General features: G+C 47.9%; 1 protein-coding gene across 2 annotated transcripts in view; it reads right to left on the bottom strand.

Annotated features, from left to right (window-relative positions):
- Positions 1–5,369: 5,369 nt before the first annotated feature.
- The window catches only part of LOC103671695 (kelch-like protein 29), a 214,417-nt gene continuing 194,139 nt past the window's right edge, over positions 5,370–25,647 (bottom strand). For both annotated transcript variants that reach the window (XM_040622940.1, XM_040622939.1), the window contains exon 4: positions 5,370–6,262. In XM_040622940.1, the coding sequence (XP_040478874.1) occupies positions 6,092–6,262 (171 nt within the window). In that variant the 3' untranslated portion in view covers positions 5,370–6,091. The remainder of the gene's footprint in view (positions 6,263–25,647) is intronic.

Raw genomic sequence — 25,647 nt, 5'->3', positions numbered from 1 at the left:
TGAAATGGGTGATGTTTTTATAGGGGAAGAATCACTACTACATCCCAGGTTGTGACTTTCCAAGGCAGGCAGACTAGCAGGCCCCCAAGTTTTCAAAAAATGCAAACATGGCCATGCCACTTCTGTATCAAGCTCCTCAGGGGCTCTACGCTGTCTTCAGGGCAAAGCTTGAGCCCTGCCATGTGACTACCTTGAGTGACTACCCCCAGGACCAGGCCCCAGTCTGGTCTCCAGCTTCATGCCACACCACACTACTCAAACGCTCTTGAACCCTCCCTCTCCACCCCCACCCATTCTTTTCTTGTCTCTCTGCTTTGTATTTCCAGTCCTCACTGGAATATTCTGCCACCACCTCTTTGCTTGACTAACTGGAACTTAAACTTCAGCACAGGTATTACCTCCTCCAGGAAGTCTTCCCTGACCACTCCCTATGCCCAAGTCTGGGCTCTATCTTCCTCCTCTGGGCTGTGATAGGGCTCTGGGCTGATCTTGATCTTGGGATTCCTCACAGAGTCTTGTCTGTTTCCTCCTCCCAGCTGTAAGTTCCTTGAGGGCCTGGGCTGGGACATAATTGGCATAATAAGTGTTAGTTGAATGAATGAGTGAGAGCACAAATGAAATGGTTACTTCATATGATTTCTCTTGTTTTTTTTTCCCAGTTGAAATGCTCTGGTGAGTCACAGACTCATTTTTGCAAGATTTTCATGGACAGGGTCATGTTATTGCCAAGGCTCTAAAGTCATGTGTCAGCTCGTGGGTATTTACATATCTGGTGAAAGGTGCTGATGATCTAAATAGGAAGATGACAAAATTTTATTGAGCATTAACTCTATTAAGTATTGAGCTAAACTTTTTACTATCTAGTCTAATCTACTCCACATAATTAGGTTCATTAGGTAAGACTCAGAGAGGTTACTTAACTTGCTCAAGCTGCACAGCTGGCAAAGTGGAGTTGGGATATGAAAACCTGTGTACTGAGCTGCTGAGTTCAGAGCCTAGGATCATTTTAATTCTTGGTAATAGTGCCTAGTTGAGCTATATAATCTGTACCAGCTGGAGCCCCCACCCCATATGAACCCCATAAAGGACCCCCCAGACATGGCTGGCCATTGGGTGTAGATGCCAGGTGATACCCAATCTCTCAGGGAGGATTCTCAACTCCTCTCAGTTCAGGCTCGGGTCTGTGCCCCTCCTGTCGGCCCCAGGACCCATTTCCTGGGCAAAAACAGAGGCTGTGCAGGTAAGAAGGAGTCAGGACCTCTATGTGGCTGAGGTCCACCTTGGGAGATGCAGTTAGTGGGAGGGCAGCTGCAAGGCAGCTAGAGGGTTTTCTGTTTTGTTTTTTTGTTTTTGTTTTTTTTTAATCAAAGCATGTCTGAGGGTGTGGGAGGGAATTTTCTAGGGAACTGGGTCGCAATCACAGTGAAAGGGCTCCTACAGCACTCTGATGATGCTAGGTTTTACTTTTAGGAGCTCAGCAGGACCTTGGGGGGCAGGCCCAGGCCAAGCTGGGAGAGGGGACATGGAGTCTGGCCCAAGTCCTTTGCTTTTCCAAAGGCCATTCTGAGTGGGAGGAGCCACGAAGTGCCTGGTGAGAGAGGCAGGTGGGAGAGGCTGGGGCTAGGCCCATTTCCCTGTCCCTCATGTCACCCTCTCCTCATTTCCATTCACAGCCTCTGATTTTCTCAGCAGAGAGGTATGACTGGAGAGCTTTCTAGATACACTGGCCATATTTTGAACAATTTGGAGATTCAGTGACTCTCTTCTCTCATGGAAAACATAGCTGATTTGGTCAGGTTATGGATTCAGGAAAGATTGTAATATTTCAGTCCCTGACTTATTAATGCCTCCTTATTTTCAGGGCTCTCCAGAGAAGCTGAACCAATGGGATATATGAAGAGATTTATTATAAGGAATTGGCTCATGTGATTATGGAAGCTGAGAAGTCCCAAGATCTGTAGTTGGCAAGCTGGAGGCCCAGGAGAACCAGTGGTGTAAGATCTAGTCCAAAAGCTGGCAGGCTGGAGGCCCAGGAAGAGCCAATGTTTCGGTCTGAAGGCAGGAAAAAAAACAATGTTCCAGCTCAAGCTGTCAGACAGGAGGAGTTCCTTCTTATTCCTGAGAGGGTTAGCCTTTCTGTTCTATTTAGACCTTCAACTGATTATATAAGGCCCACCCACGTTAGGGAGAGCAATCTGCTTTACTCATTCCACTGATTCAAATGTTAATCTCAGCCAGAAACACACCCTCACAGACACATCCAGAATAATATTTGGCCAAATATCTTGGCCTCCCTTGACCCAGTCCAGTGGACACATAAAATTAACCATTACACTATCTACTATAACTTTCACAATTATATTACCTCTTATTATAATTTTTGTATGAATCTGTGCTCTGGGTAGGGAGAGTCCAGGCAGGGGGAAAAAAAAAAGCCCAAACAATAAGAATACTAAGCAGGGCTTGAGAATTCCTTCCATGATTACAGAACTTTTCCTCTGGCTCTGCCTTGCCAGTAAATACTGCCCACTCCCAGGAGAGGCAGGGTCTGCCTCTCCTCCACCCCCGCCCCCAGCAAATCAGATAAATAAGCTGCTTCCCAGCCACATCTGCTCCCACATCTCAGCATATGCTCGGCCTAGCTTGCTTCTTAACTGTTCAAACTATAATGGGCAGTGTCTTCTGTGCTTCCAACACCCTTGGGTACTTCTCCTGGCCCGGCCTTCCCAAGCTGCTGCTTCATGCATTACCCACAACATCAAAAATGTTCCACTGGTGGTTTCAAGATTCCTAAAAAATAGATTCAAAACATCTTTAATGCTCTCTGAAGGAGCAATATATCACAGAAAAAGCTGTAACCTTTAGTACTGCTGATATTATCCTGACTGAGGGCTGATTAGCAAGGTAACTGCAGCCAATTCGTATTCTGCAAGGCTGCGGCTGGAGGGGCACCGTAGCCTGTCCACCCACTGTTTACACTCCCAAGAAAGGAAGCTGCCGATTTTTGGAGTGTTTGCCTAATGCCCTTTTATAGAACCTGGAAAAGAGTCACAGCACTCGAAGGCGATAGTTTCCAAAAAACAGCCAACCCCTGTTAACACAACATCCCTGAAAATAATGCCAACCACTTCTACAGCAATAACAAGTCCTGCCTGGAAGACCTTTTCCTTCCTTTTCTTCCCGTCCCGGAGCCGGGAGCGCAGAGCTTCGGCTGAGCCTTGCCAAAAGAGCCAGACAGAGGGAAAGCTCAATGAAGCAATATGTATGCCAGCTTCATAGTGCCCCCAAGCCAGCAAGGAACTCCCTGCCCCCAACGGACGGGGAACAAGTGTGGGGTGGGCGGCGGGCCCACCCAGGCCTCCCGGTCGGTCGGGTGACTCCCGCGAGGGTGTGCGGCGGGTTGCCCCTGCGTTGCCTGAGGAGGACGCGGCCAGGAAATCAGATACTCGGATTTGCCAAGTTGTTTACCCTCGTTTCTTTCTGAAGGTTAATGTTATGGGCAATCAAAGCAAGCTGAGAGGAGGAGACAGAGAGGCAGAAAAATGGAAATCTTCAAACCAGGAAAAGGTTTCGTTTACCTTTGGTAAATAAAAGTGTGTTCATATTTTCACAAAGATATTTCTATTTCGCCAGCTTGCTATTCGAGCAGGGCTGGGCCAACATGCTGTGATCCGGTCACAGCTCTGATCCAGAGAGAAAGGGAAAACGGAGACCCAATGCAGGGATCCCCTGTGGTCGTCCCTTTGCTTCGGAAGCCAAACAGCTTCTGCCAGCAGCTGATGCCCGTGAGGCTCTCCCATCCTCTGCCTGCGTTGGTCCGGGTAGGAATCCGTGCGAGCCACCCCTGGAAGAGCCCCAGAGACCCCTGGGCTCAGCACGAACCACAGCGCCACCTCTCACACCCTCCATGTCCTTGGACAGGCTGCCAACCCGTTTCCTGCTTTTCTGGGGGATGGTGTCGGTCTCACAGTCCACGGGGTGGCAAGAGTGATGGATGCAGAACCCGCATCCCAGGCCTGCCACAGACCGGGTCCCTCCGACACGAGAGCTTGTACTATTCTCATTATTCTAAGAAAATGTCTTCAAGAATTGTTTGCTTGGTGACTGAAACTGTGTTCCTTTTTAATACAATCTTGATTTAAAAAAGGCCTGAAGGCACCTCTGTTTTCTTTAGTGAGCAGGGCAGAGAGTGTGGCAAGGACGACATCTAGACACCCAGCAAGTGCCTCGCTCTGACCTGCCGTGCTCTGTTCTTCTCTTTCCACCGTTCTCTCTTCCTGCCAGTTGAAGAAAGGTTAGATAAGGTAAAATGAGAGCTCTGAGGCTCCCACCAGAATAAGGTGAACCCAGGCTGGCAGTGAACTTTCTGTGAGGCTCCGTGGAAGAAGAGAAACTGGTGAGAAGAGAAGGCTGGCTGCTCCCTGGATCTGCCTGGGGCAGAGGGTGAGCGGGGGAGTCTGAGGGGCTTTGGGAGATAAGCTCAGGGCGTGCTGCCCCCGGGGAGGCAGGGCCAGAGCAGGCCTGGCTCAGCAGATGGGGCGGAGGGGTCCACATTCCCCTCTGGGACCCACAGCCCTGGCGACTTCATCCCCATCAGCCTGAGGGGACCGGCTTTGGGATCCCTCACCAGGAAGAATTGAGGCCTGGAAGGCCAGGGGCCATAGGGAGCCTGGTTCCCAAAAGAGAAGCAGAGGTGGGTCTTGTAGGCCCTGGAGCCGGGGCAAGAATGTTTGCTGACAGGGGACGGAAATGAGCAGAGGCTTATGCTGAATGAGGGGACAATGACATCACTTTGCTAAAGGCCAGTGCCGCTGAACCAGACTGATGTGGCCACTTCGTTTTAATCCAAAACCTTCAGTGCCAGCCACGTCCACACAGTGACCCCAACAGGTGCCTAATCATCTGGCTGCAAATGCCGAGCGTGCCAGTGCCTGCGGGTGTGAAGCCACCTAGACCGGAATAATGGGCTTTCTCCGAGGGGTGGGGAGCGGGGGTGGGGAGCCCATGCAAGGTGCAGTGTCAGGACCGCTCCCCCACCCAGTGCACTGGGGTGGGTGCTCGGCAGGATCCGGGCACTGGAAGAAGAGCCCAGGACTCCTCGCTGGCACGATGCCCCTTTGAACGTGACAAATCTCAGAGCAGAATGCAGGAGAGAGAGGCCACTGGGCACGTGGATTCTTGGGCTTGGGCCCCGAGCATGGCCTTGTCTGAGGGTGGGCTGACCTCAGTGAGCTCTGCGAGCTCCTCATGGCTCCGAAATCAAAGGCAGAGTTGGGGGAAGGGGTGAGTGTCTTCTCTGAGCAAGGGCCACCACGACGAAAGCATGATTAGCGGCAAACTCGAAGGACTGAGAAAAGTACTTTGACTTGTCTGCTAATTTTATTGAGGCATAACAGGATTTTAAAGCATGCTAGACTCTGAATAAACCCACACAGTGCTAGAGGTGTAGAGCAAAGCCCACGGTTACAGAAAGGCCCGGAAGGACGCTCTGTGCCCAGAGTGGTGACCAAAGCACCAGATGACCCTCTCTGGCAGTGGTGTCTCGCTGCCCTGGGGTGTGGCGAAAGGAACATAGCCTGGGGCTCAGAAGACCTGGCTGTGGCTCCTGCTGCTTCCCCGAGGGACCCCGAGGGATCGTAAATCTTGGTCTTTCCAGTTTTAAAATGGGATAATGACACCAGCCTCATTCGGTCATTTATTCACCAAATACTTGAGCTCCTGCCACATGCCAGCATTGTTCTCGGTACCTGGGAGACGGGAATGGAAAACAGACCAACCCCCACAAGGACCCCATCCAACCTTCACGGGTCTACTGGGGTTGAGAGAGTAAAATAAAACAAGATGACTTAATGCACGGTGAGCTGTCGGCTAGTGATGAGTGCTCTTATCTGAGGCAGAGTAGGGGTTTCTGAGTAACCGATGCAGAGCTGGATATGCTCCTTCGTCCCTCCAGGTCCACTCCCAGCTTCTTGGCTCTGCTCTGAGCCCAGGAAGGGGACTCCTGGGGACTGCATCAGTGGGCTCCCTTACTGTCCGGCTCCGGGCAAGTCTGGCCAGTGGAAACATCCACAGGAGATAATAGGGTGGGTATTTACTCTGGCCCACTCCTTTGGGCTGAGGTTGCGTTCCTCCACTGAGGGCCACGGATCCCAGGCATGGCTCTCTCCAAAGCTGTAGAGGGCGTTCTGACGTCCGCTCTTGCCTCTTCAGGCCTCAAGTCCCGGCTGCCTCCTGTCGCTTGCCCCGTGGTACCTCGCCAATCCTAAGCAGAAGCACACTTAGGTAAGCAGACCCTTCATTAAGCAGTCTCCAGTTGCACCCTTGGACTGTGTCATCTGTTTCTTGCCAAGACCCTGCCAGCATGTGACTTCAGACCAAGTGGTCTCGTGAGTCCTTCCTGGTGAGCACTGAGCTCTGAGGGCTGAGCACTGAGCCTTCATCGGCAGACGCCTGGACTCGGGACAGTGTTCAAGTGGTGGAGGTGTCCTCGGCATGTGAGAAGGATAGTAAAGAAATCAGGGAGGCTGAGGCACCGTGAGAAAGACTCAGGACGGTAGATGAATGTGGAGGAATAGCCCAGGTCAAATCTTGCAGTCAAGGGAAGGAGGTTGGATGTTTTTGGAGTGAGATAGGTTTTTGAAAGATTTTGAGTAAGATAATGACATGGTCAGGTTTACGTTTTAAAAGAATCACTCTGAGAGGACACTTACCATGATGAGCACTGAGTCATGTATAGAATTGTTGAATCACTACATTGTATACCTGAAACTAACATACCACTGCATGTTAACTACACTGGAGTTTAAAAAAAATGAAAAAAGAATCACTCTGGGTGATGTGTGGTGAAGACTATGGGTGGGAGGAGTGGAATCAGGAAGACTAGTTAGGAGGGAATACCAGTGGCCTACATCAAGAGAAGGCTGCCCGGACAAGACGGCAGCCCGGACAAGATGGCGGCAGTGGAGGCAGTGTGAAGTAGTTGGCTTTGGGATCTGCACTGAAGGGAGAACCCATCGGATTTCCTGGGATAGGAGAGTCCACGATGACTATGGTTTCCAGCTTGAGCATCTGAGAAGAGAGTTCTTGTGAGGCACAGGTGGAGGAAGGTCGGTGAACACATTGTAAACTATAAAATGCTGGCCAGTGCTAAGGGGTCGAGATGAAGGTGTTCAACACTGGGGCTAGAACCTCACCCAACCTCAGAATCCTGAACAGTATTCTTCTCTTTCTCCTTGGGACATGGGAACAGAAACTACCAGAGCCTCGCTCTGGTTAGAAAGATAAGACTGACATGTGCCAAGAGCAGAGGTCAGTAGGAGGCCTTGAGTGACAGGTAAGAAACTGAGGCATGTGGGCCACACGTCCCCCAGAGAGGGGCACTCTGGGCCTGGAGAGCTGGATGGAGGAAGGAGAGGGAGGCTCTCCTCTGCCTTTGCTAGACTGGAAGCTGGGGTTGCCCTTGGCATGACCAGGATGAACGTAAGACTTGCAGAGGAGGACTTGTACTGAAGTCCGCCCTGGGAAAGGTTAGAGAGCCACCAGGGGCAGAAAGTGGTATTGTTCTGGGGCAATTGGAAGAGCCTGTGGGAAGCTCTGAGGGTCACACCTTGTTCCTGGGGCTCAGCAGTAAGTGTAGGCTGGGAGGAAGAGCAGTGGCCCCTGGAGCTGGCTGCCCTGGAGGCTGGCCACCAGCAGACGCTGGTGACAATTCAAATAGAGGGTCATGTGAGCATCTGTGCGCGGGCTAAGTTTACAGAAGAGCAAAAGACCCAGAGACCGTTTTCTCCTCTGTCAAATGGGAATAATAATAATGCCTACCTCCAGGCTTGTGAGGATCGGATGAAGTACCTGAGGACTGGTGTGCTGCAGAGCCACAATGCATGTCCTGTGGACACCAGGGTCGCTGGCTTCCCTGAAATGTTGGCCAAATGGGACACCGGGCAGGGGCTGAGCTCTGGAAGGTGTGTAGTTCCAGAGTCGATGGGGGCCTGGAGGGCTCAGCAGACATGGACAGAAGTAACCCAATGTCTTGGGTAAAATTTTGGTGGAGCCTTGTTTGGTGGAGGCAATGCAGGCCTGGGTCTGGAGGGAGCCGCAGGCCCAAATTCCCATCAGCCACATCCAGGGCACAGGTGCCTCTCCCCTGTGGGAACTGAACAGCCCACGTCCTCCCCCGTGGCGTGCTGCTCTAGCCACATGGGCCCCTTGCTGTTTCCTGAACAGGCCATACAAGCAGCCTCCTGCCTGAGCCTACCATGCTCTTCCCTCAGGCATCTGTGTCACCTACTCTTATCTCCTTGGGGTCTCCGCTCAGATGCCACTTCAGTGAAGTCTGTCCTGACCCTGTTATTTAAAATTGCACATCCAACACCCCTTATTTATTTTTCTCCATTGTACTCATAAATATTATGTCTGTGATTCAAAAGAATGTGTACTCTCTAGTTTTTGTGTACAGTATTCTGCACCTGCTCATTAAGCCACAATTATTAATTGTATCAAGTCTTCTATATCCTTACTTTTTTTGGGGGGGTGTGTCTGCTTGTTCTATTGGTTATTTAGAGAATGTGTTAAAAATCTTCCACTGCGGAAAAAAAAAATCTTCCATTGTGGTTGTGGATTTTCTGTTTTTGTTTTTTTGTTGTTGTTGTAGTTCTATCAATTTTTGCCTTATGCATTTTGAGGCTCTGTTCTTAGGTGCATACAGTTGTTGTATCTTCCTGGTGAACTGAGGGTTTATTTTTACATTATGTCCTCTAGTATTGCTTTTTGTCTTAAATCTACTTAGTCTGGTATTAGTGTAGCTATACCTGCTCCTTGCATGGCGTATCTTTTCTTTTTCTGTCTTTTAACTTTTAATCTTCTGCATCTTTTATCCTTTAATGTGTCTTTTTTTTTTTATAAAAAGCATATAGTAAGAATTCTCAGATTCGATTTGAAATGCTTGGTCTTTTAGCTAGAGCATATCCATTTGATGCATTTATGTTTAAATTTATCATTTTATGAAATGCTTTCTACTGGTTTCACTTGTTCTGCATTCTCCCTCTTTTCCCTTTGTTTTCTTTTACATTAAATGTTTTGTATTATTTCATTGTAATGTCCATAGATGTTACCATCTGCATTCTTGACTTACTGAAGTCTAATATCAATTGATATTTATATTCTCTTCCTTGTCAATTCAAGAGACTTAAAATAATTTAGCTCCATTCCCCACCCCCTGCCAGTTTTGCATCTATTTGATTTCCTTCTATGTATTAAAGTCCATATGAGAGTATTTTTTATTGTTTTATAAGCCAATATTCATTTAGATACATATTTTTTACATTTACATTACTATCTGAAACTCCAAATTTTAAACTTGAATTAATTTTCTTCTGCCTGAAGAACATGCTTTGGTACATTCTGTAGTGTGCATTTTCTGGGGACAAATTGTCTCAGCTTTTGTTCATCTGGACATTAAAATTAAAAACACCTCATCTTTGTTCTTGAGGGGTATTTTCACTGGGTATAACATTCTAAGCTGGCAATTTTTTTCAGCACTTTAAAGATACCATCCCATTGTTCTCTGACTTCCAAAGTTACATGTTGAATTACTGCATCTTGAAAGTAATCTTTTTTTCCTGCTTTCTAGAAAATTTTTCTTTGTCTTTTGTTTTCCGCAGTTTTACTATGAGGGCCTCAGTGGACTTGTTTTTTTCTTTATCCCACTTGGAGTTTGTAGTGATTCTTGTATCTGTGACAATGTCTTTTCAACAGTTTGGGGATGTTCTCAGCCATCAACTCTTTTTTATTTTATTTTTTATTCTTTTAAATTTTAATTCCTGTATAGTTACCATGCAGTGTTATATTTGTTTCAGGTGTACAACATAGTGATGCAACACTTCCCTATATTACTCAGTGCTCATCACGATAAGTGTACTCTTAATCCTCTTCACCTATTTCACCCCTCCCCTCACCCCCCCCACCCCCGGTAGCCATCAGAAGGGAGGTGTTCTCTGTAGTTTGAGTCTGTGTTTTGGTTTGTCTCTCTCTTTCTCTTTTTCCTCCTCGTTCATTTGTTTTGTTTCTTAAATTCCACTTATGAGTGAAATCTTCTGGTATTTGTCTTTCTCTGACTGGCTTATTTCACTTAGTATTATACTTTGTAGACCCATCCATGTTGTTTCAGATGGGAAGATTTCATCCTATTTTATGGCTGAATAAAATTCCATTGCATCTTCTCTTCCATTTATCTATGGATGGACACTTGGGCTGCTTCCATAGTTTGGCTATCATAAACAATGCTGCAATAAACATAGGGGTGCATATACCCCTTCAAATTAGTGTTTTTGTATTCTCTGGGTAAATATCCAATAGTGTGATTGCTGGATTGTAGGGTGGTTCTATTTTAAATTTTGTGAGGACCCTCCATACTGTCTTCTGCAATGGTTGCAACAGTTTGCATTCCCACCAACAGAGCACGAGGGTTCCTTTTTCTCCACATCCTTGACAACACTTGTTTCTTGAGTTTTTTATTTTAGCCCTTCTGACAGGTCTGAGGTGATATCACATCGTGGTTTTGACTTGGATTTCCCTGATGCTGAGTGTGTTGACCATCTTTCATGTGTCCGTTGGCCATCTGGTTGTCTTCTTTGGAGAAATATCTGTTCATTTCTTATTCCCATTTTAACAGTTGGATTATTTGGGTTTTGGTGTTGAGTTTATAAGTTCCTTATATATTTTGGATACTAACCCTTTATTCAATATGTCATTTGCAAATATCTTCTCTCATTCCATAGGTTGCTGTTTAGTTTTGTTGGTTGCTTCCTTTGCTGTGCAGAAGTTTTTAATTTTGATGTAGTCCTAATAGTTTACTTTTGCATTTGTTTCCCTTGCCACAGAAGACATGTCCAGAATGATGTTGCTATGGTCAATATCAGAGAAATTACTGCCTGTTTTCTCTTCTAGGATTTTTATGGTTTCAGGTCTCATGTTTAGGTCCTTAATCCATTGTGAGTTTATTTTTGTGTGCGGTATAAGAAAGTGGTCCAGGTCCATTCTTCTGCATGTAGCTGTCCAGTTTTCCCAACACCATTTGTAAAAGAGATGGTCTTTTTCCCATTGCATATTCTTGCCTCCTTTGTCAAAGATTAATTATCCATATAATTGTGGGTTTATTTCTGGGCTTTCTATTCTTTTCCATTGATCTTTATGTTTATTATTATGCCAGTACCATACTGTTTTGATTAGTACAGCTTTGTAAATAACTTGAAGTTCAGAATTATGATGCCTTCGGGTTGTTTTTCTTTTCAAGATTGCTTTGGCTATTTGGGGTCTTTTGTGGTTTCATCAAGGATTAGAACTGTTTATTCTAGTTCTGTGAAAAATGCTGCTGGTATTTTGATAGGGATTGCTTTAAATGTGTGGATTGTTTTGGATAGTATAGACATTTTAACAATATTTGTTCTTCCAATCCATGAGCTTGGAATGTCTTTCCATTTTTTGGTGCCATCTTCAATTTTTTTTAATCAGTGTTTTACAGTTTCTTTCTTTCTTTCTTTCTTTCTTTCTTTCTTTCTTTCTTTCTTTCTTTCTTCTTTCTTTCTTTCTTTCTTTCTTTCTTTCTTTCTTTCTTTCTTTCTTTCTTTCTTTCTTTCTTTCTTTCTTTCTTTCTTTCTTTCTTTCTTTCTTTCAAGATTTTACTTATTTATTTGAGAGTGAGAGAGTGTGAGTGCATGAGCAGTGTGGAGAGGCAGAGGGAGAAGCAAACTCCCCACTGACCAGGGAGCCTGATGTGGGACTTGATCCCAGAACCCTGGGATCATGATCCGAGCTGAGGGCAGATGCTTAACTGACTGAATCACCCAGGTGCCCAGTGTTTTACAGTTTTCAGAGTACAGATCTTTCACCTCTTTGGTTAAGTTTATTCCTAGTGGTGGTATTATTATTATATTAATTTTTTTATTTTAAGTAAACTCTACACCACATGTGGGACTCAAACTCACAACCCTGTGATCAAGAGTTGCATGCTCTAGTGACTGAGCCAGGCAGGTGACCCTATTATTTTTTGTTGCATTTGTAAGTGGAGTTGTTTTCTTAATTTCTCTTTCTGCTGTTTCATTATTAGTGTATAGAAATGCAACAGATTTCTGTACATTGATTTTGTATCCTGCAACTTTAGTGGATTCATTTATCAGCTCCAGTAGCTTTTTGGTGGAGTCTTTAGGGTTTTCTATATAAAGTGTCATGTTGTCTGCAAATAGTGAAAGTTTTACTTCTTCCTTACCAATTTGGATGCCTTTCTTTCTTTCTTTCTTTCTTTCTTTCTTTCTTTCTTTGAGAGCGAGAGTGTGAGTGGGGTGGGGAGGGCAGAGAGAATTTTAAGCTCATGGGCTTAAGACACAGGCTCAATCTCAGGACCCTGATATCAAGACTTGAGCCCAAATCAAGAGTTGGACACTTAACTGACTGAGCCACCCAGGTGCCTCTGGATGCCTTTGATTTCTTTTTGTTGTTTGATTGCTGTGGCTAAGACTTCCAGTACTATGTGGAATAAAAGTGGTGATAGTGGACATCCTTGTCTTGTTCCTGACCTTAGGGGAAAAGTTCTCAGTTTCCCCCACTGAATATGATGTTAGCTGTGGATTTTTTTAAATATAAGGCCTTTATTATGTTGAGGTGTGTTCCCTCTAAACCTACTTTGTTGAGGATTTTTATCATGAATGGATGTTGTACTTTGTCAAATGCTTTTTCTGTATCTATTGAAATAATCATACAGTTTTTATCCTTTCTCTTGTTGATGTGATATATCATGTTGATTTATTTGCGAATATTGAACCACCCTTGCATCCTGGGAATAAATCCTACTTGGTTGTAGTGAATGATTTTTTTAAAAAGATTATTTATTTATTTATTTATTTATTTATTTATTTATTTATTTATTCATGAGAGACAGTGAGAGAGAGAGAGGCAGAGGGAGAAGCAGGCTCCCTGTGGAGCAGGGAGCCCAATGTGGGACTAGATCCCAGGACCCTGGGATCATGACCTGATCCAAAGGCAGATGCTTAACTGACTGAGCCACCCAGGCGCCCCTTGAATGACTTTTTTTTAAATGTGTCATTGGATTTGGTTTGCCACCATTTTGTTGAGGATTTTACATCCGTGTTCATCAGAGATATTGGCCTGTACTTCTCTTTTTTTGTGGTGTCATTTTTTTTTAAAGATTTTATTTATTTATTTGACAGAGAGAGACAGCCAGTGAGAGAGGGAACACAAGCAGGGGGAGTGGGAGAGGAAGAAGCAGGCTTCTAGTGGAGAAGCCTGATGTGGGGCTCGATCCCAGAATGCCGGGATCACGCCCTGAGCCGAAGGCAGATGCTTAATGACTGCGCCATCCAGGCGCCCCTGTGGTGTCTTTTCCTGGTTTTGGTATCAGGGAAATGCTGGCCTCATAGAAGGAATTTGGAAGTTTTCCTTCCTCTTCTATTTTTTGGAAAAGTTTGAGAAGAATACCTCAGCATTACCTCTTCTTTAAATGTTTGGTAGAATTCACCTGTGAAGCTGTCTGGTCCTGGACTCTTGTTTGTGGGGAGTTTTTTGATTTTACATTGAATTTCATTGTTGGTAATTGGTCTGTGCAAATTTTCTATTTCTTCCTGCTTCTCTTTTGGGAGGTTATATGTTTCTAGGAATTTATCCATTTCTTCTAGGTTATGTTGGCATATAATTTTTCATAATATTCTCTTACAATCATTGATGTTTCTGTGGTGTTGGTGGTCCTTTCTCCTCTTTCATTAGTGATTTTGTTTGAGTCCTTTCTCTCTCTCTCTCTGTCTCTCTGAGTCTGGCTAGAGGTTTATCAATTTTGTTGATCTTTTTGAAGAACCAGCTCCTGGTTTCATTGATCTATTCTATTGATTTTTTTTAGTTTCTTTATCATTTATTTCTGCTCTAATCTTTATTATTTCATTCTTTCTGCTGGTTTTGGGTTTTGTTTGTTCTTCTTTTTCTATCAGCCATTATCTCTTAAACAATTGCTTCTGGCCCATGTTCTCTCTCATCTCTCTCTGAAATTCCAATCATACATGTGTCAAACCTTTTCACCAAAACCCCAATATCTCTTACCTTTTTATTATTATTGTTATTATTTTTTCTCTTGTCTCTCTACTCAATTTTGGGTATTTTTTCTAACTAGTCTTTTAGTCCGTGTTCTCTCTTTGGTTGCACCTGTTAAAGTCATCATGAATTCTTAATTTGGGGTGTTATGCAGCTATTTACACTTGGTTTTTAAAAAATATATATAGTTTTTGGTTCTGTGTTGAAAACCCCCATTTTGGCTTTTAACTCTTTGATCGTGGTGAGGTATAGTAATTTTAAAGTTTGTTTCTGATCACTCCAATATATCTGGAGCCCTTGTGGGCCTCTGTTTCTATTTTTGGTTGTTTCCACTAGTATTTGTTCATGCTGTCTCCTTGTGTCTGTTTTTTTGTTTTTGTTTTTTTTTAATCATGTGCCACACTCTGTCTTTGCATATTACTTTTAAAAATAATTTGAGGCCTGGGGCGCCTGGGGGCCTCAGCCGTTAAGCGTCTGCCTTCAGCTTAGGTCGTGATCGCAGGGTCCTGGGATCGAGCCCTGCATCGGGCTCCCTGCTCGGTGGGAAGCCTGCTTCTCCCTCTCCCACTCCCCCTGCTTGTGTTCCCTCTCATTGTGTCTCTCTCTGTCAAATAAATAAATAAATCTTAAAAAAAATAATTATTTGAGGCCTAAGATGCTGTTATCTTCCTTCCAAGATGGTTTGTTTGCTTCTCTCGGGCACCTGGGTACACTAGCAATCCAAGATCGATGTCATTCAATTTGAAGCTGAGAGGCCCAGGGTGCAGCCCTATGGAGTCCCAGCCCAAAGCAAGTGAAGGGGTCACTGGCTCCCACTGCTCCCTTGGCAGATTCTGGACTCCAATCCTGGTCCTCTGATCCCACAAGGCTGTCAGAAGTCTTGCTCAGCCCTCAGCTGTCCCTTCAGAGCTGGCCAAGAGTCCTGGGGAAAAACCAGCCCAAGATGCTTGGCTCACCAGTGCGAGCCTCTGTTCTTCCCCAGACTTCAATCTGGCAGTTCTTCACTATCTTCTTAGCTCTGCAGAGCCTTCAACACTCGCTGCCTGCTTTTCCAGGTGTGTGCAGTGGAAGGACTGGTCAGAAGCTCCTAGTCCACCATTTTAAACATGGAACTCACTAGCACTTGTCACTACATAATGTATTAGATTTTTTGCTACATATTTTCTTGTTGTCCTCTCATTCACGGGGCAGTAATTTTTGTCTCTTTATTTCTCTATCCAAAGCCCTTGAAACTGTGCTTGGCACATGGTGAATGAATGCATGAATCTAATATCTGATTCTACAGCCACAAAGATTTACCCAACAACCAAGAATTTGTATTTCTGTATTTGTGGAGGCACATGGGGTCCAAAGGTAAGGTGACTTGGGCCACGTTTCTGTAGTGAGTTGAGACAGTCAGGACCCAGGGCTTTTGAGTAGCATTTTAGGGCACTTGCCCAGTGCACAGAGCTCCTTTGCTATCCCAGAACCAAGGACGGGGCTGGAGTGGGGACAAGAAGCCACCTGCCCAACACGTAACTGATGACACTGAGGGTGTCGGGTTCGGAAGCCACACAAGCTGCACAGAGCAAAGGCAAACAGAGGGACTGCGGGGAAGTGGAAAATCAAGGAGATGGATTTTTTAAGGCTTGGCATTCTATGCAGCTCGTTCTTACCCCCAAAGCACCAATTTATGGGCTTTTCCAGGCAAAAAATAAAAAAGAAGAAGAAGAAGGAGGAGGAGGAGGAGGAGGAGGAGGAGGAAACGCGCATTAAACTGCTCAGAGAGTAGCAGATTCTCCCCCAAAAGCTCACTCAGATGGTGATGAGATCAGGAGCTGGGAAATCAGTTGGTTTTCCAAGTCACACCAACACAAAGGCAGCAGAGTGCATCTGATGCTAGGAGGGCAGCGAGAGTCAGGTTAGGAGCGTAGGACAGGCCGTGGGCTCAGAGGCCAGTGAGTGCAGAGTGAAGAGGCACCCTACCCCATGCCCACCCCGACACCCAGTGGAAGGGCCTGTAATTCCAAGCATTGGGAGACAGGACTTCGTGGGGGGGAGAAGGCTGGCCAGAGGACGCGGGCTCTCTACTGCTCCTGGCACCACGTGAGTCCCGAGGAATTGTCCGATATACTTGTCATACCAACACTCATCTGCACAGCCCACCCTTCCCGCCGGGGTAAGAGGCCTCCCATCACCAAGCCACTGGGTATAGTAGCTGGAACCATGGGACTCTGGAATCACACAAGGGTGTGGATTCAAATCTGAACAGGAGTCTGGCTTGCACTTGTTGCTTAGATGAGTGGTGTGGTCTTGGGCCAGATGTTCTGCTTCTTTGTGTCTCACTTTTCTCTCCCATAAAATGGGAGATAATAAACAGTGTCTCCTAGATTTTGTTTAAATATTATACCAAATAAACAAAGCGCCTACTACAGGGTCTGGCACACATTGAGAGCTCATTAAATACTTACTGTTATCTTCACTTGTCCTGATCTTCTCAAACCCTCCCATTCCCTTTCCTCCAGCGCTATTACTGATACATAGGCCACATCATCATGAATTTCTACATGTGGCTCCACACTGGTGGCCCTGCTTCCTATCTTATCACCCCACAATGCAGCCAGAGAGAACATTCTGAAGCACACAACGGATCACACTATTCCGATAGACCCTTCAATGGCTCCCCACTGCCCTTAGGAGCTGGTCCACACTGACATCTCCAGCTCATGTCTGACTGTTACCCCTTCAGTAAAAGGATGGAACTACCATCCAACCTCCAAAGGACTAAGCTCTTTCTCATCACGGGGCCTCTCCAGAGAATGGGCTTTCCTTCTCTGGCCCACTCTCACCTGGATATCTCCACCTCATCCTACAGGTCCCAGCTTAGCTCCCAGCCCCCACCACTGACATTGCTCGTTCTGTCGCACTTTGCTGTAACAGTCTCACACTTGTCTGTAACCATTCCTGGAGACCCCTGTAAGAGGGGGCTCTCTTAATACATATTTGTCAAACAAACGGATAAATGGCATCAGGAGAACACGTTAACGGAATCACAGACGGAAGAGAACCCTGGGACTGAGCTGACCTCCCAGTCGAAGAGCCTTCTGGAAGCGGCTCTTACATAAACCTCCTTGTAATTATTCTATTCCTGCTCCTAGCACAGGGCTCGCTAAAACCCGTAAATATTTTGTTTCCTAATTGCTTATCTGCACCTTAATCACATAGTAGTTTTATTATTATTGTTACCATTATCGTTATTATTAATGGTGATAAATAAAACAGCGTGCAAAAATATTTCCAGCCAAAAACAATTGGGTGATTTAGAATTTTTAATTAATAAGAGTTGGGGTTTGTACTGAGTGCTCGGTGTGAGAATGGATAATCCTCGGTGCCTCCCCCAACGGGTTTGGTATCTAAATGCTCCATATTGTAATTTCCATCCTGAGGGGCCCACAGCACTTAGAAATTCATCAGTTCTCTGGTTATCTGGTTCCTATCAGCATCGCTTTCTCCAAATGAATGCATTTCAATTAAAGGAAGAATTTACCAGAGCAAATGTGCGGTGTGTATTTTGTGAATTATAGCTCTAACTTTGAATAAACACAAAACAACAAACACTTTCTGAGCTCCTATGATATTGCAGGTAGTGAAGATAAGACAAAGAGAAAGAAGCCCCGGCCCTACCTCCGAGGAGACCCCAGTTTTGCTGGGGAGACGGGGTGTACACATACTGGAACGATCAGCGGTGAGGCAGGGAAGGGGCGAGAGAGCTCACGGGGCGCCTGGGAATGCCCGGTACAGACAACAAACTAGACACGTTCAGGAGGAAACAAAACCCTAGAACTTCACGGCAGATCCTGACCTTTTAATGTTTACAGACACACTTTTACTCCCTTCTGTATGTGGTAACATCTCCCAGATGACTTCTGGGCGTCGCTCCCCCACGGCAGCAGGGATGGAGACAGTGCTGTGTGCGTGTGGACAGCAAGAGGTGTCATTTCTGGCCCGTAACGGATGACCTCTACTGGTGACCTGGAGACAACCTGCCCTGCCCTCCCCATTCTGAGGCCGTTCAGGACCCTTCGAAAGAGAGGGCGTGTGGGAATCTACACCGATCACACAGAGAAACTGGGGATTGGCAGCACACGCCACCCCAGAGCCTTGCTCACAGAAGAAGCAAGTCCGGGGCCCTTTAAAGAACGAAATACCAAGTCTGTGTATAATTAGATAGGATTTGATTTTAGATATTCAGTTAAAAATAACTTCCCCTTTGGTCCAAGACTAAAAAACCAAAATGGATCACTAGAAGTCTCCACTGTCTTTCTGTACCCCGCCCCGCCCCCGCATTTTTTAATCATTTCTCCAGTCTGCCCCATCCTTCTTGGTGCCCCGCAGCATGGGCCCCAGGGAGAGACTCTTCTCTGGAGTTGGAAGGACCCCCTTTCAAGGCCCCTGCTGATCTCTGCCTCCCCATGTGCTCTGGGCAGTTGGCCGGCTGCTGAGTCACCTCTCGCCCGTGGAGTGCTGCTGCCCTCACTACTCCGTGCGCAGCTAGGGTCCGAGACGGCATCTGCCACTCGGTGCAGGCTCAGCAAGCCCCTGGCTCCCTCCCTCCCTCCCTGACGTGCCCAGACCCCCACACGGGACCCTCCCCGGCCCCTCTGCTCTTCCTTTGGTTTAGCTTTAAAAGAAAAAAATGGAGAAAATCAACTCACACCATGCAGTGAATGATTTGTTCCCTCAGGGGGTTAAAAGTGCTAATTGTGTTTTATAAGAAAAGAAATTTCATAAAGTGAACCTTTAATTGTTAAATTGGTCAGGCTGAACACAGAATTTTGGGAAGATCCCTTAAGATGCTTTCAGGCAATGTTTAACGTGATGCCTTAGGTCTAGCAGCCGGAGGGAACAGAGAGTCAGCTAATGGAAAGGCCGTGTCAGAGCAAGTCCCAGAGAGGGCAGTCCCACAGGGGGGCCCTGAACAAATAAGGCCACAGAGCCCTCTGCCCCTCGCAGCAGAGTCCGCCAGGTGAAGAGGCCTCCAGCCTTCCAGAGACCGTTCTGTGTGCAAGGCCTGGCTTTGCAGCCAAAGCCCAGCCTCTGCCGGTGCCACCTTTCTGAGCATCTAAAGAATGTTCCAGAGGGGTGCCTGGGTGGCGCGGTCAATTAAGCATCTGACTCTTGGTTTTGGCTCAGGTCGTGATCTCAGGGTCGTGGGATCGAGCCCCATGTCGGGCTCCGTGCTCAGCGTGGAATCTGCTTGAATTTCTCCCACTCTGCCCCACCTTCTCCCCTGCCTGCGAGTGTCCTCTAGCTCTCTCAAATAAACAAATAAATCTTTAAAAAAAGGATGTTCTGGAATCTCTCTCTCTCCCCTTCCTTTCACACACACACACACACACACACACACACACACACACACACTCACAAAGGATTTACATGTCCTGAAAATGTGACCAAAATTTACTTTGTAGCTCAACAAAAATGGAGAGAAGATGAAGGGTGAAGGCTTCCTCCATGTCCTTCACTAGGCAGCAGTCCCAGGGAGCCAGGGACCATGTTCTCTAGAGGGCCTGGTGGGACCCCTCGGGTGACAGGGCAGCATGGAAGTCACCAACAAGAAACAGGGCCATATTGTCCTTCAAGTGCTGGAGGACTGACACTAGGTCTTCTTGAGTAAGGAGGTCAGGTCAGGCTGGATCAGGTCAGACTCCAGCAGGCAGGGTGCTACTCTCAGCAGGTGGTCCTCTAGGTCTCTCCTGCCTCACCATCAGAGAGGCCTGGCTGTGGGTCTACGAATGGCCAGAGGACAAGCATGCCTTGGTTGCAGCCCTGGGTGGGGGCAGAGACACCAGCCAGGATGGGGACCTCATGCCAACAGTTAGCCAAGGAGCAGAGAAGAGGTGGCGCGGAGCAGAGGGGTGGGGTGGAATTCGCATATATTTTAAGTTCTCCTTTCTGATCCCATGCACGCTCTTGCCCTCATATATACATATAAATACGGTGAACTCAAATGACCCAAAGTGACTTGGTCTTTCCATTTTGCAGATGGGCACCCAGTGCTCCAGGGGCCTGAATCCTCAGGGCATGTTCAGTGTCAGAACCGGAAGGAAACCTCTCAGTGTCCACCTCCAGGGCTCCTGCTGCTGCCGGGTAGAGACGCTGTCTCCCAGGAAATCTGCCACTTTCATCATCATCAATTCTTTCCTCCGGCAACACCCGCGTCCCAGTGGGACCACTTATCAGCAGGCCTTGCAACCAGCAGCAGCCGCCTCAGTTACGGAGAGGAGAAACGATCTTCCAGCTGTCCAATGGTCCTGGGTCCAGGGTCTCAAGCTGGATGGCAAGAGGGTCCCAGCCCCTGGGTACTGACGACCAAGCCTGCATAGGACTGTCCACCAGGCACCCAGGCCTGAGCCCATGGAATTGATTTCATGGTGCCATGGCCACCTCACCACGAATCTAGGCACCTCTTTGGGCACAGTCCCCCAGCAGGAGATGGGAACGGTGTTGGGTGACCAGAGGTTGCCCCACAAGACCTGTTCCCGCCCTGAGCTCTGCAATGAGCCACGTACAGACTCCTCTTCCTTCTGCAGCCACATCAGGGCCTCTGCTAATGAGTCCACTGGGGCTCCACAGTCGGAGGCTGCTCCCCAGGGCCAGACAAACGTTAGACAGGCCTGGGGAGGGGAGGGGGGTGTGGGTCAGAGTTGTTCATTTGCCTTTCCTGGACTCCAGCACCAGTCAGAGGACACTCTTCCCTTGGCCACACTTCTTCCAGCTCCCCCGTTCAGAAAACCACCCACGGGAGATTCTTCTTACGAATGCCTCAGAGCCCACTTGTAAATGAGCACCAGATGAGGGACCTCAAGGCTCTGCCAGCTCTGGAATCCCTGATTTTTGTCCTGAGACACAGAGCTCGGGGCCACCCAGAGGTCCCCCAAGAATCCAACAGGCCAGGGCCAGGCTGACTTCTCTGGGGCACACACCCCTGTCCGGACCCCCTCTGCCAGCCTCACAGCCCAACCCAGGAAACGCCTTGACGGCTGCTTGGAGGTGGAGGTCTGGCCCATCCTGCTGGATGACTTTTCTGGCCCAAATCACTCCCAGGCACATAAGAGCCTGCAGCAGGCTGGAAATTTGCCACGGTTCCAGGTCCTGAGAATCCTGCCCACCTTCACCTCTGACCACAGATCCGCTTTCCTAAGCCCTTGCTTGCCCTGGAGTGGGGGTCCCTGCCCTGCCCTTGACCTACCCAGAGAAGAGGCACGGTCTAGCCCCATGACCTCCCCTCAGATTGCCCACCACTGAACCTGGCACAGAACTCTGCTCACTCCATATTTAGTCTCTTATTTGCTGATGGGCGAGAGCTCTGATGCTGTTTCCTGAGAAATCGGAGGGGCCCACAAGCCGCAGAATCACCAGCAAGTCCGAGGTGGCCCGGGATGGGCAGACTCTCTCCCACTTTTGGATGTTTCTGAGCCAATGGGATACGGCCCCCAGGGGCCAGGCCTGGGAGCACCTGAGATCCAGGCTTGCATACCTCCACATTATTCCCTCCTACCCAGGAATCAGATCCTCGGAGTAGAGGACCCAGAGTGTGAACAAGCATTTGCACTTACAACAGCTGCCTAGAGCTATCCCTCGGCTGGGGGGGTGGCGGGGGGGACAGTTATCTGCTTATTTGCCACTGCCATGGCTTTGCTGACCCCCTTTATGGCTTCCCAAAGGCACCCCACTGACCTCACCCAGGCCCCAGGCACGGTGAGGAGGTGGCTTCCCGGATGAGGTGGACATGCTGACTCAGGGTCAGCCTGGGGGCTGACCAGGACAGAATGTCTCCAGGAGGCCCCTGTGCAGCAGCCACAGCCAGTGCTGTTACTAAGAAAAGCCTAAGGAGAAAGGGTAACATAACACGCCCGCCTTGGGCTGGCCCTGCGGCTGGGGGGAGGGGAGCAGATGACTCAGGAGATGCTCCAGGAGGCACAGGGACACTGTCACATCTAACTGTCCAGCACAGCTGTCCCCTGGTCCGTTAGGGTGAAGAGGCTCTGAGCTCCGGTTGCCTTGGAAATCTGCAGAAACTAGGTACAGCCTGGCAGACCTCTGGAGCCTCAGGGCAGTGGGCATCCTGGGCTTGTCAAAGGTGCAGAAGGTCAGGGACACACTCGGGGAACTTTGTTGTTGCCCCTAGCCTGGGTGAGTGGGTTTCTCCACGGCTGTCACTGCCATGGCCACTGGACTCTCCCGCCACCCTGTCTCAGCCTGGCCATTTGGCCTCCTCTGGACCAAGGACCCTAAAGCCTCCTGCACTGCGAGGGAGTGGCAGCTGTGGACTGGGCCTCACTTGAACCTGACTCTGGGGAGGCTCAGGTGTGCGTCTGGCGTGGCCATTGAGAGGCTGGGGCATAAACAAATGACGTGCTAGGATACGGGGTGGAAATTCCTGGAAACGATGCAGAAAAGCCATCAGGCAAGATTGTGTGATGTGCTGGCCAGAGAACCCACCAACCAAAGATGCACCATTTAGTGGGGAGGTTGTTATGAACTGAATGTCTGTGTCCCCCCAAAGTCATTTGTTGAAATACTAACCCTTGAATAGGATGGTATTAGGAGGTGGGGCCTTTGGGAGGTAATTAGGTCATCAGTATGGAGCCTTCACAGACAGGATTAGTGCCCTGATAACGGAGACCCCAGAGAGCTCTCCAGAGGTGTGAGGATACAACAGGAAGTCGGCAGTCTGTAAGCCAGAAGAGGACTGTCATCAGGACCCTCCCAGCCTGGCACCCTGATCTTGGAATTTCAGCCCTGAGAATCGTCAGAAATAAATTCCTGTTGTTTACCAATTGCCATGACATATTTCTTCCAGCAGCCAGAACTGCCTAAGACAGAAGTGCTCTCATGTTCTTCCCTGGGCGGCTCAGAGCTAAAGTGCATTCCCCCACACTCCAGTGGGCTCACCTAGAGGAATTTGTTCTTGTTCCAGAACTCGAGCATCTGGAAGGAAATCACAAGGAGGTGGGTGACTCAGCTCGGCGCTCACAGACCCTGGCTTGGCCTCGTATTCCCTGGGGGCTGAGGTGGTCCCTAAAGGGTATGCCCTTATCTGAGGGCAGAGACCCCAGAAGACATCATTTACAAGCACAAGTTTGGTTTAATAAGACCCCGAATATGCCCATGCTTCCCTGGGGCAAACCACAGAAAGTGCAGGCATAATACACGCACCTGTTCCAGTGTGGACTTCTGATTCTTTACAGACACATAAATTACTTCATCTCCTTTAACTGCCATTAGCAAATTATAAATACAAATTCACACATCCAGAGTAAAATCACGGAACTCAGGCATTTTACTATCAAGGACTTTCCACCCAACCAAAGCCCCTTTAAAATGTGTGGGAATTTTTTCAACCAAGCAAACCCTGCCTCCCCACTTGCTGAGCCCCCAGTAGCCCTGGAAGGTATTTACAAGCTCTTTTTCCCTTTTGAAGCTTTTCATTCAGTTTTCAAGTGTGTGGGTGTCTATAAGTGGGAACAGTATAGTGCAGTGGTCGGGAGCCCAGACTTGGGGGGGGGGGGCAGACACATCCAAGTTTAAACTCCAAACAGTCTGAACAGTAGTGGGCTGTAGATGAACTTCTGCAGGCCTTAGTTTTCTTGTCTGAGAAATGGGAATAACAATACTTATGTCATGGGGTTGTGGTGAGGTGTACATGAGACCCTGTCAGATACACCCGGTTGTTCAGTAAAGGACAGGTGTCATTGCGGCTGCTACGATTCTTTCTAAGTGAAGGGGGGCAGGGGTGAAGGTGGCCTCTTCTGCTCTGTGTCTCAGACAAGACAGTGATCAGAGGCCAAGGGCAGACTTTGGGAGGGAGGGTCCAGCACCAGCCAGGCCTGTCCCATCTCCCAGCCCGATGGAGCCCACTCTTCGCTGAGCTCCCTTCTTTCTGGCAGAATCTCCCACCCAGAGAACCTCCCATTTAAGAAGGTTCCACATGTCTCACCCGGGAGTCCATGGGGGCAATGTCACCAAAAGGGCAAAACTGAACAAAAACTGAGCTGGTGGAGGAAGATGGCTCCCTTCAAAGGAAGGCCCTGGAGCCCTGCCAGACGCGCGTGGACGTTGAGCTTGGGGTCCTGCGGGCGAGGATGCTCATTAGACCACGAACGGAGCCACAAGTGCCTGGTGCCCGGGTCGGAAGCCCTTCCCCCCTCAGTGCTGTGTCTTCAGCACCTCCAACCTCTCACCCTTTCTCCGCTCCGTGTTCTAACAACACGCTATTTAATATGGGCCAGTCTGAATAACTTTGTTCTTCCCTTAGATCTATGCCCATAAAAGAATGCTGTGTTGTCCAGATTGCCCATAATTCATCATGCTGAATTCCCTTCCATCGGAGGCTTATACAGTTGTGGAAAAGCTGTCACTATAACCCTATTGTCACTGCAAACTTTTATGAGCCAGCCTACATTTTTATGTCAAAAATTTATCTTAATGGCCTCACAGCTCTTACCTCCAATTATTTCGGTGTCACTGACCTCCCGCTCAGGCTGCGTTCCAGCTAATATGCGGGGACAAATTCCCTCTTCGCTCTTATCCTGGCCCCACACTGAAAATATGAAGAAACCTGTGGTTCCTGTGGCATATCCCCTCAAGGGGCAGATATAGGGGGATGGGGGGCAGGATCTCTGGGGGACACGCTAAGGAAGGCGCTGGGATGGCAAAAGCTGGGCTGAGACCACAGGAGCTCGATGTAACCAATGTGTGGAAGGGAGCACGAGAAGGGACATGGCGCCCAGTGGCGCCTTGCAAAGAGGTGGGGCTCGTTTTCCCGTATTTATTTACTTGTTTGCTTGTTTTTGAGAGAGAGAGAGAGAGAAAGAGAGAGGGAGCGCATGAGCAGGGGGAAGGGCAAAGGGAGAGGGAGAGAGAATCTCAAGCAGGCTCTGCGTTTGACTTGGGGCTCGATCTCATGACCCTGAGATCACGACCGGAGATGAAATCAAGAGTTGGACGCTTAACTGACTGAGTCACCCAGGTGCCCCTTCCCTTTGTTTTTAAATTAAAAAAAATATGATACCCATTTCCCGTCCACAGCAGAAAGTGCTAGAGGAAAAAAAATCATGGGTGCTATTGAAGCGTGAGTACTAGTATTTTTGTTTAGACTTCCTCTTGTTCTCGCGTTTCCAAAATACAGATGCGTACGTGCCTGTGTGGATTTACATGTGTGTCCACAGACATACAAAAATATTTACATATGTATACAAATACGGATATTTCCTATATTAAATGTATGCATCATATAATCTACATTTATACATACTTAAAGATGTTTCACTACTTCAGAAGCTGCCGAGGGCTGAGAAGCGGGCTGAAGAAACGGACATTTCCTTCCACACCTTCTCTTGTTATTACTGACGGGAAGAGCCCTGGCTTCCGCATTTGGAGAACTCCTCGATGTTTTCTACAACTACCTGTGAGGTTTTCAGGGACCTCAGTATTTTCCCCACGTAGTGGATGAGGAAACGGGGCCCAAGGCATGCTAACAGGCCAGGGGCACACCTGGGCCTCGAACCCAGA

Source organism: Ursus maritimus, unplaced genomic scaffold (genome assembly GCF_017311325.1).
Source record: "Ursus maritimus isolate PB19 unplaced genomic scaffold, ASM1731132v1 scaffold_6, whole genome shotgun sequence".
NCBI lineage: Eukaryota > Metazoa > Chordata > Mammalia > Carnivora > Ursidae > Ursus > Ursus maritimus.
This window is presented reverse-complemented; position numbering and strand designations above follow the sequence as displayed.